A 12,199-nucleotide genomic window follows, 5' to 3' on the forward strand; every position below is an offset into this window, starting at 1 on the left:
CCCTGTGGTTCAATCTCTTATTCTCTCTGTCTTGGCATGCAATATTTCGCTTACTATTGAGAGGTTTTTTTTTTCTTTACTTTAGAATCAATGAAAGCGAAAGCTATGGAAATTTATATTAAGTAAAGTCATGATCGACTGGTTCCAATTAGAAATTTGAAAGCCAATTGACTACTAATATTGTTGTTCCCTTTCATTTGAAGTTTGCACTAACGTGTGAATTAAATTTCATTTTTACATTCCCTGAGTTGATAGAGCCCATAGTGCTGCTTATATCGAATCTTCATCCGGCGATCAATGCCTTTGAAACCGTCATCTTCTCATTCCGAAAGGAAGAATAGGCTTCATCTTCATGCATCTTCGAGGAATGCCAAGCAACAAGAATGGAATCGTGAATTGGTGACGTTATTCATCAAATTATTGAATGAAAACGACCATGCTTCGTTGGCTTTAGTGGCTAGAAATGCTGGAGTTCCGCCACAGTTGCGTCCGGCTGTTTGGCCCACGTTATTAAAATATCATCCGATGGTAATCTCGCCGAACATCATGTCGAACACGCTTGTCTTCAAAGATGATGAGAATGAGGCAGAGCTACGGTACTTTCCTGAAGATAGAAGTGAAGAAGATATTTCAGAGTTGATGGAAAATGACTTGAACAAGTACTTCCAAGTTAGAAATTCAGTCCCGGTGTCCGCAGAGATCCAGGAGATCAAATCTCTATTGAAAGAATGTGTATGGCAGTTCTTGAGAAAATGGAACAAAATCTGTAAATATGAGTCGGGGCTCATCTGGATAGCTCTTGGCTTGGCAGAATGGTGTCCCTTGAAGAATAACGATGATTTGGTCTTGGCAGGTCGGAAACACCATCATCATAACTCTTGTCTGAGACATTTATATGAGGAATATCCAATTCCTGATGAACTACTGAATCAATTACCTGATACCGAGTTTGATTTTGCCGCTATCTATGAGCGTTTAGTATTAGTGTTGTTTCATGCTCCAGCATTAGACGAAAAACCTGATAAATCTAATTATCACCTACTTAAGAGTGGGAATCTGAATCAACAATCGCAATTGTTCTTCAAGGTTTTCGCCAAGACGTTACCCGAACTGTATCAACCCATCACTGATGAAGGCGCTTTGCAAGGTTCCAAGAAGGCTACTTGGTTGTATTGGTGGATCAAATGTTGTGGTTGCAGAGTGTTGCATCGTCAGGATAGAGGAAGAGTATGGGATGTGTTGCTCGGATGGAGACCACGTCCTGAATCAATCAACTATTATCTCGAGTACAACCATAAATCATTTGAAAGCATTTATCCACCTGAATTGAAACTGAGTTCAGAGATTTTCCATAAGATTTGCAAATGTGAACATGATGAGTTTTGGTTCCCAGATTTGATGTCGTTAAGGCTCGGTCAAAATGGATTGAACCAAGATGAAGATGTCATTCGGGAATTGATACGAAGAAATAAATATGGGGACGATGGTCATACTACAGAAACACAAGAAAATGAGATTCCATATTCGCTCTTGAACCCTCATGCGGAGTTACTTTTCATATATGTTGCCATTATGCAACATAACGAATTTAAACTTTTAGAGTTTGAGGAAACAGAGATCACCGAGTTCTTAAATAATGTCCCACTGATATCAAAATTCGATGACTACAACTTCAAGAAGATGTACGAGGATGATGACATTAGTGGAAGTTCGACAGACACAGATGAATCCAACGCTTCAGGAATTAGACCAAGTTCTTCAAATCATATGATGATAGAGGTCGGTACTGACGATAAGACTGCACACTCGTTTGATGACATCTACCAGCAGGCTGGAGACATCTGGAGAAATTGGGCTTGGCAGGAAATGGAAGAATTCATAGAAGAATGATATATCAGCATTATATTTGTGTCTTTCTTGTATGTAGTATATCTTCTTTTCCTTTAATTAGCATATATATATATAAAAATACTATATACATCTCGAGCTCTATGAATATTGCAGATTGTATTCTAACCTGTTGGAGCGTTCTAACCAGCCAACTAAGATGTGAGTTGATTTGTTAAATAAAGTCATTTCTTCATCCAGTATTTTTTTGCATGTTCAAAAGAGAAACGAAAGCATTTTTATTTAACATTAGAAAACCAACATAAATGTTACATGAAAGATGAAGCACCGATATACATAATTAGATAATGGCTTCAAAAAGGAGAACCTTGGGGCTTACTTCTGGTGAAACTACTTAAGGACTGGCTAAATTGAGGTACGCTAATTATGTTCTGTGCAATTAGTGGGAAACCACCTATAAAAGCTGTTCTTTCACCTAATTCCAAATGTATATTTGAACAGCATCTAATCGAACAGTATATTGAACAGAAAGGAACAGATCCCATAACGGATGATCCATTACAAAAAACAGATTTGGTTGAAATCAATGCGACTCCACAGCAGATATCACTTTCAGAATCATTGAGCTCGTCTACTATCGCAAACAACTATAGCATTCCAAGTCTATTGTCAACTTTGCAGAAAGAATGGGATGCAGTAATGCTCGAGAATTTCGAATTAAGGAAGCAGTTAGACGTTTGTAAAAAGAATCTCAGTGATACACTTTACAGGTTTGACGCTGTTGCATCAGCGGCAGCAAAAGCTTTTGTAGAGCGAGATCAGCTGAAGCAAGAATTAGCAGAACTTACATCGGCAATAACTTCCTCGAATGTCGAAAATGATGGAACTATTGATAAACTCCAGAACTCAGACCAAATTCTATCAGACTTTACTTCAGAATTATCGACGAAATCTCAAGAGTACGTGACAAATTCCAAAAAGTCTAAGAAAAAGCTACAACACTTCTCCAACGTTTCAGTCGTTCAATCGACAGATTTCTCTGAAATTGATTTGATTAGCAGAAATCAGCATGTCAATCTTAATGAAAGATCTGTTGTTGTAAAAGATAATGACAAAGCTTTTGTGTTTGGACCTCAAGATTCTATTCTTGATGTGTCACAAGCCACAGAATATCTGGTGGAGTTTAAAGACGTTCTATACACCTTCACCCAGGGACTATTAGCAGCGTATGACCTTCATACAAAGTCTTTGTTGTATGAAGAAGTTTTGGAAGGAACTGATGGGCCAGTGATATTTATGGCTTATCCTCATCAAATATCGGATTCTTACTTCTTATTCGTAACTGAAAGAGGTACAATATATGGGTATGAAGTTACCAAAAAAGCACTGTTCACCATCTCACAAGTTAAATTGAACGATTCCGTTCAATTTGTGAATTATCATAAAGATGGAGCTCTTCTTGCTATTGGTAACCAAAACGAAGGTGTATATGTAATAAACCTATTGGCTGCTACAAAAGATCCGATTAAATTTTCAACTGGCTTCCCAGCTAAAAGAGTAGACTTTGGTTTGAACGGTTATTGGATGTTTGTCTTTGGTGATTCTGACTTGAATGTTTACGATTTAAGAAAGGATCCAGGCACCTTGGCAATGGAACCACTTTCTTTCGCTGAGAATATCATCAGTGTGGAGTTGGACGATACAGCTAAAGGTTTTTTCGTAAGCATGGGTAATTCACAAGTACAATGGTATGAGTATGTTAAGGGACAGTCATTTGTCGAAAAATCTACTCTTCCGATCGAAACAAATACAGCAGAATCCATGACATTGGTAAAAATAGATCAAGGATATTTCTTGAACGTCATCTCGGAGAATAAATGCATAACATATGAGTTGAAGTAGATATATGATACTTGTCCTAAATAAGGTATAAAAATTGTAATTATTAGAATAATCACTGATTTGATGGTGAGAGTCGTTAAATATATGATCCGATAATACGTCGAAAAATGAACATGTATGAACTCGCCCCCATATATGTACGTGATTTCATCGTAAAAAGAAGTGAAAATCATGCTCTTTAAATATCGAACTGTGTTTGTGTTTTTCTTGCAAGTGAATAAACGGGAAAGAAGATGGCATTACAGAATATGAAAAAGGGATTACCCCGAAGAACTCTTCTTTACCATCTGCTAGTCATGATTGTAGTTGGCTTTTTTGTTTTAGTAATTGTTCGATGTCTTCCTTCATACTTTTCGGTTTCGTCAACGTGGAATACCGTCCATGGACTCTCCCTGAGCGATCGATCAAAAACTTCTCAAAATTCCATCTAACGAACGTGAACCCAAACATTCGCGGTTGTTGATCTTTCAAGTACTTATATAGCGGAAGAGCATTGACACCATTCACTTTACACTTCTTCATTATTTTAAAACTGACACCGTAGTGCTCCTGGCAAAATTTTCCTATTTCTTCATCGGAACCAGGTTCCTGGTTCATGAACTGATTGCAGGGGAATGCTAATATTTCAAACCCTTTTGCATGGAATTCTTTGTACAACTCTTGTAGCTCTCCATATTGACCTCGGAAGCCACATTTCGATGCAACATTAACTATAAGAACAACTTTTCCTCGCAGTTCACTCATATGATATTCAGACCCATCTTTAGTTTCACAAGAATAACTGTAGAAATCGTCACTCATCTAACTTGGAACTAATTTCTTTCACTCGTAGTACAAAATAACTGACCTTCGTAGTAGTTTCCCTCTTGATCAACCCAGCACTAAAGCCTGCCTTTCTATGCGAAGTGCTTTGCCAACATGTTCATTCATAAACTTATATATACGTACACATATATATATAGTTGATAACAAGAAATAAGTCCAACAAAATATTGCCCTTAAAGAAATCACTCCTCTACTCCTGCATATACGTCAACCGCAGAAAATTCCGAACCTAAATTCGAGCTACCTCGCTATCTTGATGTAAACCATTCCTACTTCTGGCAGGGGCTTTGAAAGAATATCAGAAGCCGTAACGTACACGCAAATCCATCTTCTTGAACCCTCTTTCTTTGTTCAATGCTGTAGCTCATTATCATTGCTTAATCATGCACCGATTACATTCCGATTTTCCATCTTTTAATTTTCCATAAAAAATGTACGCGTTGCACGGGGTCATCAATGGCTCTTCAAGAAAAAAAAGAAGGAAGCATTGCTAGTATTACCAGCATGATGACAGGATGTAAGCCGAAGGCGCTATCATAATTCACATCACAACTTCCGGAGTTAGGGTAAATCCAAATGTCAAGGGAACCGTAGGGCGAAACCGTGAAGTGGTATACCCGGAAAGAGTGTATATTCCGTTGGTACCAACAGCAAAAAAAAGAAGAACACATACTAGTGCGTGCTACTACGAAATCTCACTATGATCGTTCATTGCAGATAGCTGACAATTTTTTACCAACTTCTGTCCGGAGGTACCTGAAGTTGTGGGAGAATAGTCGCCACTTGAACTTCTTTTCTATGGTCAGATCGTTTGAAACGTCTTTTCGTTTAGAACAAGTTTGGAGCACTATTGGTCATTTCTGTTGTACCTTTGAAATTCTCTACACACGTGAACGCTTATTATGTAATCGATTGTCTCTCACCTTGCCTTATATGGTCTGTTTGTTCCTCTTTCTGGTTTCCGTGTTTTTGTTGGTCATTCGACTGCATATGTCCCACTTTTTCGTTTGGCTTCTTGCATGAAAAAATAAGATTCCGATTTGTGCTACTACCACGTCTATAGCCGTTGCATACTGCTCAAAAGAAGCTTGTTAAAGTTTTTTTTGGGGCAAAGCACCGCTTTTGGGGGCAATCCGTTTGAGTTAATGTCCGGGTAAGATATTTGAAAAATATAGGATTTCATTCAGGTGAGTAAAACCACACACATGCATATTGATTCATTCAGCCATAAAAGCTCTGTTCCACAGTTTGAGCAACACTTTGGTGTGAAATACGGAACGAAGGAGGCAGTGAGCATTTCTCGTAACAAACCATGGTTAAAAGGGCGATCTCCAAAACCGTGTTCATTGAAATTGAAGTCGGGCATGGAATTTCTAACAGTTAATACATCACATCCTCTGAATGATGAAGATGTCAAAAAGTTTGAGAAATTTGTTGGAACGGTACTGTCGAGCGGGGTCAGGGCGTTTTATATGAAAGGGAATGGTGGGAAACTACCGGATGAACGCTGTATGTATGTATCGAGTGATGGTCGTGAGTTCGATATAAAGAATTTCCTTCCAATCTCATATCCACGATTTGATGGGGATATGACAGTAGAGCAAGCGTATGAAATCTTGGTAGAAAATAAGTATTTGGTTCCTAGAGACTATATCCCCATCGTAATTGATGGAGGGGGGTTTCCTTTCTGTTTGAGAAAAGGCAGTGAAGACGTTTTCTTTGCTAATATAGAATCCGGTGAGTTGATCTTCATTGAGAAGGATCTGGAAACATTTGTTACTGGAGTAATCACAGAAGATGAGGCCTGGGCTTAAATTCAATACTGAAATTATCATTCAATGTCATTTACCTTGACGGTCCTAACCAACCGCAGATGCAGCTCTTCGGCGATCTTTTTACAGTGAAAGGTTTTTTCACACCTCACTGATTGTTGTATTTGGCTGTTCAAACGACCGTCACCTACCGATGCCGTTAACCAGCGCTAAGGTATTTCATCCTGTTTATAGCAGCTAATGTGAAATCTATCGAGTAAATATTCATCACTTAAACCGGTGTCTGTTTTCGTTTATTATTGGTTGCAAATGTAGCGTTTGAATTTTATACCGGATAATAACTCTACTTAACAGCTTTAACGCCTTAATTAAATGTCGGTTTTGTTAATAAGTGGTATCTATTACGTTCATTGCAATATATCCCGTAACTTTACTGATCGTCCAGTCATGAATGGTCGTTTCGCTATGCGCATGTGTTTCCAATGGTTCCCCCACTTGCTTTTTTTTTCCCCATTCCTCGTCGACATTGTGAGAAGTATGGAGATAGAATAGAAGGAACCGGAGATGCGAGAGGGGTTTTCGTCAATGGATAAAGGAAGGAAGTTTATGACCTCAGAACGTTTGGTAAGCGATCTGTAATCCTTGTACTTGGTTCTTTGTCCTTTTTTTTTTTGGTCGATGTCACGTGGTATCAGTTAAGTTTTCGAGGGATTTTCTGCGTGGTTTTTTTTTTGGTTTCACTTCAAGGGCAGATTATCATACCAACTTGCTGGTGGTTAGATTTCTCAAGCTGTCAGCATCCTTACTTGGTTGTTTCGATCCTTTTTACAATATTCGATTCTGATCAAATCAATACTGGTCACAAAACTTTATTAGCCTGTTCCTCTCTTTTTGGGTTTTAGGGGCTGCAACTATAACATCTGACTATAGAACCGCTTCAAAGGCACGGAAGATAGAGAAGGTAGAGAGACATGAAATTTTAGACTTTTTACGCCTAAAATATCCTATCATTTAAATTTAAAATACCCCATCACAAAGAAGGGATCCCTCAACATCTCTCAGTTCAGTTCAAGGATTCGATTTTTGGCTAATTGATTGCTAGCTCTGAATAATATCACAGCGGGTAAGGCATAGGATGTCCTTCTTTAAGGGACTCAGGAGAGTCGGACAAAGTACCACTCAATTGAAAGTGAAACAGGCTACTGATTCGAATGAAAGTTACGGCGCTACGGGCACTTTGATGAATGAATTGAGTGTTTTGACATATAGTGAAAAAAGTGCAAATGAAATTTATGAGGTTATAAGGAAAAGATTGATGAACGGAAGTTCTCGTTTGAAAAATAGTCATGACTCCGTTGTACAAGTTTTGAAGACTCTTACATTAATAGAATACTTATTGTACAATGGATCGGAAGAGTTTGTCTTATGGATGAGACGTCATCTGGCATATATTGAGGCATTGAAAGACTACCATTGCAGTAACGACAAAGATAAATCGAAGGTGAAACAAATAAAATCACTTAGTGAGGATATCTCTAAGAACTTAAAAGAAGACGACTTTTTGGAGAAACGAAGATTAGACATAATCATGTTCAGATCCAGTATCTCTACTCCAGGCAGAAAATCAACTGATAACAGCCACCTTAATAACAGACAACCGGCGTCTGTTCCATTGGACGAAGATATTTTACCCGAGTTTAAGTCAGTTTTGCAGACAAGATCACTTGATCTACAACGAAGGAAGTCAACAAAGTACAGTACTGATAGGGTACGATATCTAGCGACGTTGGCAGAAGAGGATGATGGACCGTAGGAGTAGAGAAATCACTCTCGATTCTTGAATAGCTTCAGCATGTTGCAGAAAGTAAAGGTTGCATGATGACGCGAATGTAATATAAATTAATAATACAGTACATATATATATATATGTATGCAAAATAAATAGTAGTAGTAATACTGCGCTATTGGATCGTACTGCATCTTTAGTGGAAGAGTCCGTGCTCTTATCTGGTATTTTTGTCTATCACGTGACATTCATCTTAGTTTTGTAAATATTGTTGTAAACCCAAATCTTTCTTCAGTATCATTTACGCAGATTTATAAAACAGAAGACTGCTAGCGATGACATGTTAAAACAGCCTATTTCCTGCAGCAACGGATATATATCTGTTTAAAATTAACATAAGCAACGTTTAAATCACCTTGCACCAGATCGGGTACTACTTTTTTCCTCAAGTTCACTGCAAGGCATACATTCATTATGTCTGCAAATCCTGGTAACTCTTTGAAAGCACTATCGCCTACTCCCCCAGAACGTGGATCTTTCCCACTAGATCATGACGGTGATTGTACCAAACAAATGCAAGAATATTTGAGTTGTATCAAGTTAGTTAAGGGGGAGAATGCTCCCAATTGCAGGCTACTAGCTAAGGAATATTTGAAATGCAGAATGGATAACAAACTTATGGACAGAGACGATTGGAAGCATTTAGGGTTACCTTCTGATAAGAAAGAAGCAAATGATGTAACTAAAGAGACTACTCCAACATCAGGACAGTAGAATTTGTGAGAAGTTTTACATCTGGTACACTGTCAATATTTGGCAAAACGGACCTTTCGCCAACCTTGTATATAGCTAATAGGATAAATATAGGACAAATATAGGCAAAAATTACGGCAAAATATAATGCTACCACTATTACTGTGATCTTATCAGGTTTCTTTGACGAGGGCTATGTTCTGGTAAAATCCTTCTTCTAGGATAGGTAAATCACCATGGACAATGAAGTATTCTTTTTCACTTGCTTTGTCCAAATGTCACTTTCCAGTCCTAAATGTCACTATTCAGAATCCCTTATAGGAAAAAGACAATGGATGAAAAGGTGTCCTGGGCTTGCACGATTATGGAATAACATGTGGTGAAACTCGGATGGTTAGGTAAGTATATACAACTTCTAGCATTATTCCCATATGAACAGTTACTCCGTACTTATAACTGGAAAAACATCAAATCTCAAAAATTACGAGAGTTTGGCCGAGTGGTTAAGGCGTCAGATTTAGGTCTTTCCTCTTGCCTGGTGACTTCCATTACCAGGTAATAGAGAACAAGCACTCTGATATCTACGGATGCGCGGGTTCGAATCCCGTAGCTCTCATTATCTTCTATTTTTTCATTTCCGGTATTTTCACTAATCATTTTTTTACTCATAAGCTCTTACCAATAGGTATACTGGTTCTACAAGTCACTAGCCGTCCATGACTTGGTGTAGTGACATTTGTCTTCTCTTAACCTCTTAACTAAAGCGCAGTACAAACACTCGTGCTAAGACAAAAGGTGTGGCTTTTCTTCCTTCTGTTGGCAGCTGAAATGAATAAAAAAGTTAAGACACAATGACTCAAGTCACGTGTATAACTTCTTTTGTTTTCGTACTGTCCCTTTTTTCCATACAGAGACACAGGCAAATCACTCTCTCTCTCTCTCTCTCTCTCTCTCTCTCTCTCTCTCTCTCTCTCTCTCTCTCTCTCGAGAATGACATCGATGCTTGATCTAGTCTCGAAGTTGAATAAACACCCCAAGGTTGGAACTGTCTTTGCTCCACTGTTCAATTGTTCCTGCCACTGATGTTATTTCCAGTTTTATTCTTGTTCTTCCTGTAGTTCGTGTTCTTTATTTCTGTGTGTGGCTCTTGTTTCCTGGAAAAAGTCACCTGAAATTAGAATCATCACAGTGGAAATAGTATGCCAAATGGTAAAATGTGTATCGTGTGTCTAGTGTGGAAGCGACTCAAGCATCGACTGGCTGTTCCAGAATAAACAACTACCGAAGTGCTGAGGAAACTGACTGAAATTAACTGGCAAACTATGGGGGCCCAGTGGAGACAAATTAGTTACACTCACTTTAGGCAAAGGTAGAAAAAAATTGTATATAAGTTGATGCCTAGATGGACCTCGAACTTGAAATTTGGAAAGGGTAAAATGCTCAATAACTCAATCGTTCGCTTCAGTTTAGTTGGAAGATTTTATTAAACAGTGTCTACAAGCCCTTGTCCACTATTAACAAGAAACAACATGCCATCTCACTTCGATACTTTGCAATTGCACGCTGGTCAAGAAAAGACTGCTGATGCTCATAACCCAAGAGCCGTCCCAATTTACGCTACCACTTCTTACGTCTTCAACGACTCTAAGCATGGTGCTCAATTGTTCGGTTTAGAAACTCCAGGTTACATTTACTCTCGTATTATGAACCCTACTCTAGACGTCTTGGAAAAGAGATTGGCAGCCTTAGAAGGTGGTATTGCTGCTTTGGCTACTTCTTCTGGCCAAGCTGCTCAAACCTTGGCTGTCACTGGTTTGGCCCACACTGGTGACAATATTGTCTCTACCTCTTTCTTATACGGTGGTACTTATAACCAATTCAAGGTTGCCTTCAAGAGATTAGGAATTGAAGCTAGATTTGTCGATGGTGACAAGCCAGAAGACTTCGAAAAGTTGTTCGATGAAAAGACTAAGGCTCTCTATCTGGAATCTATCGGTAATCCTAAGTACAATGTCCCAGACTTCGAAAAGATTGTTGCTGTTGCTCATAAGCATGGTATCCCAGTTGTTGTTGACAACACTTTCGGTGCCGGTGGTTTCTTCTGCCAACCTATCAAATACGGTGCTGATATCGTTACTCACTCTGCTACCAAGTGGATCGGTGGTCATGGTGTCACCGTTGGTGGTGTCATCATTGACTCTGGTAAGTTCCCATGGAAGGATTACCCGGAAAAGTTCCCTCAATTCTCTCAGCCATCTGAAGGTTATCATGGTTTGATCTTCAATGATGCCTTTGGTCCAGCTGCTTTCATTGGTCATGTAAGAACCGAATTGCTAAGAGATTTAGGTCCAGTGTTGAGTCCATTCGCTGGTTTCTTGTTGTTACAGGGTCTTGAAACTTTGTCTCTAAGAGGTGAAAGACACGGTTCCAACGCTTTGAAGTTGGCTCAATACTTGGAAAGTTCTCCATACGTTTCATGGGTCTCTTACCCAGGTTTGCCATCTCACTCTCACCACGAAAACGCTAAGAAATACTTGGAAAATGGTTTCGGTGGTGTTTTATCCTTCGGTGTCAAAGATTTGCCTAACGCTTCCGAGGAATCTGATCCATTCAAGGCTTCTGGTGCCCAAGTTGTTGACAACTTGAAGCTGGCTTCTAACTTGGCAAACGTTGGTGACTCCAAGACCTTGGTCATTGCTCCATACTTCACTACACATCAACAATTGACCGACGAAGAAAAGTTAGCTTCTGGTGTTACCAAGGACTTGATCCGTGTTTCTGTTGGTACTGAATTCATTGACGACATTATTGCTGACTTTGAAGCATCTTTCGCTACTGTCTTCAATGGCCAAAAACCTGAATAAATTCGCTACGACCTCAAGATATGATAAACAAACACCATCCCACATCAAATACAATAAGGACTAGTATTAATCAATTCAAAGATAATAATCAGGGAAAACTAATTGGATTTTATCTGGTATATTCCAAGACAGATTGAAAACTCAAATCTCTTCTTCTTTTTCTCATATTGTTAATTATGAGAAGGAGTAGTTCAAGAGTTGATGAATATGTATTATCATAAGTTCTTCATCGACTTTATTTTGATATGGTATATAATAGTTACGTAATACAACTAAATAGATTTTAGTTCTGTCCCATATTTGTTTCCGTATTTCACGAATATTTCTTTGAAGCTGCTGCGGTGAAAACATCTGTCACTTATGGAATTTTCTTCGTGGGTCTCTCTATATAAAGGCAGAAGAAAAGCGACTGACATCAAAAACGTAAAGTGTCCTTTTGTCTTTATTAT

General features: G+C 38.7%; 7 protein-coding genes and 1 non-coding gene across 8 annotated transcripts; 7 read left to right on the forward strand and 1 right to left on the reverse strand.

Moving 5' to 3' along the window:
* Window positions 1-297: 297 nt before the first annotated feature.
* On the forward strand, window positions 298-1,890 carry OCA5 (Oca5p; the record flags this gene model as incomplete). Its single annotated transcript, XM_453237.1, has 1 exon — window positions 298-1,890. The coding sequence occupies one exon, from the start codon at window positions 298-300 to the stop codon at window positions 1,888-1,890; it is 1,593 nt and encodes a 530-aa protein (XP_453237.1).
* A 384-nt stretch (window positions 1,891-2,274) lies between these two features.
* On the forward strand, window positions 2,275-3,750 carry PRP19 (E3 ubiquitin-protein ligase PRP19; the record flags this gene model as incomplete). Its single annotated transcript, XM_453238.1, has 1 exon — window positions 2,275-3,750. One exon carries the CDS (start codon window positions 2,275-2,277, stop codon window positions 3,748-3,750), a length of 1,476 nt encoding a protein of 491 aa, XP_453238.1.
* A 294-nt stretch (window positions 3,751-4,044) lies between these two features.
* KLLA0_D03905g (glutathione peroxidase) lies at window positions 4,045-4,551 on the reverse strand (the record flags this gene model as incomplete). Its single annotated transcript, XM_453239.1, has 1 exon — window positions 4,045-4,551. One exon carries the CDS (start codon window positions 4,549-4,551, stop codon window positions 4,045-4,047), a length of 507 nt encoding a protein of 168 aa, XP_453239.1.
* A 1,229-nt stretch (window positions 4,552-5,780) lies between these two features.
* KLLA0_D03927g (SMI1/KNR4 family protein) lies at window positions 5,781-6,389 on the forward strand (the record flags this gene model as incomplete). Its single annotated transcript, XM_453240.1, has 1 exon — window positions 5,781-6,389. The coding sequence occupies one exon, from the start codon at window positions 5,781-5,783 to the stop codon at window positions 6,387-6,389; it is 609 nt and encodes a 202-aa protein (XP_453240.1).
* Window positions 6,390-7,482: 1,093 nt separating this feature from the next.
* On the forward strand, window positions 7,483-8,160 carry ENT4 (Ent4p; the record flags this gene model as incomplete). Its single annotated transcript, XM_453241.1, has 1 exon — window positions 7,483-8,160. The coding sequence occupies one exon, from the start codon at window positions 7,483-7,485 to the stop codon at window positions 8,158-8,160; it is 678 nt and encodes a 225-aa protein (XP_453241.1).
* Window positions 8,161-8,607: 447 nt separating this feature from the next.
* COX19 (Cox19p) lies at window positions 8,608-8,907 on the forward strand (the record flags this gene model as incomplete). Its single annotated transcript, XM_453242.1, has 1 exon — window positions 8,608-8,907. The coding sequence occupies one exon, from the start codon at window positions 8,608-8,610 to the stop codon at window positions 8,905-8,907; it is 300 nt and encodes a 99-aa protein (XP_453242.1).
* A 464-nt stretch (window positions 8,908-9,371) lies between these two features.
* Window positions 9,372-9,502, forward strand: KLLA0_D03993r. Its single transcript has 2 exons — window positions 9,372-9,409; window positions 9,458-9,502. It is a non-coding gene; the product is annotated as a tRNA-Leu (tRNA).
* A 913-nt stretch (window positions 9,503-10,415) lies between these two features.
* MET17 (bifunctional cysteine synthase/O-acetylhomoserine aminocarboxypropyltransferase MET17) lies at window positions 10,416-11,750 on the forward strand (the record flags this gene model as incomplete). Its single annotated transcript, XM_453243.1, has 1 exon — window positions 10,416-11,750. The coding sequence occupies one exon, from the start codon at window positions 10,416-10,418 to the stop codon at window positions 11,748-11,750; it is 1,335 nt and encodes a 444-aa protein (XP_453243.1).
* Window positions 11,751-12,199: the final 449 nt, after the last annotated feature.

This window comes from Kluyveromyces lactis (genome assembly GCF_000002515.2).
Source record: "Kluyveromyces lactis strain NRRL Y-1140 chromosome D complete sequence".
NCBI lineage: Eukaryota > Fungi > Ascomycota > Saccharomycetes > Saccharomycetales > Saccharomycetaceae > Kluyveromyces > Kluyveromyces lactis.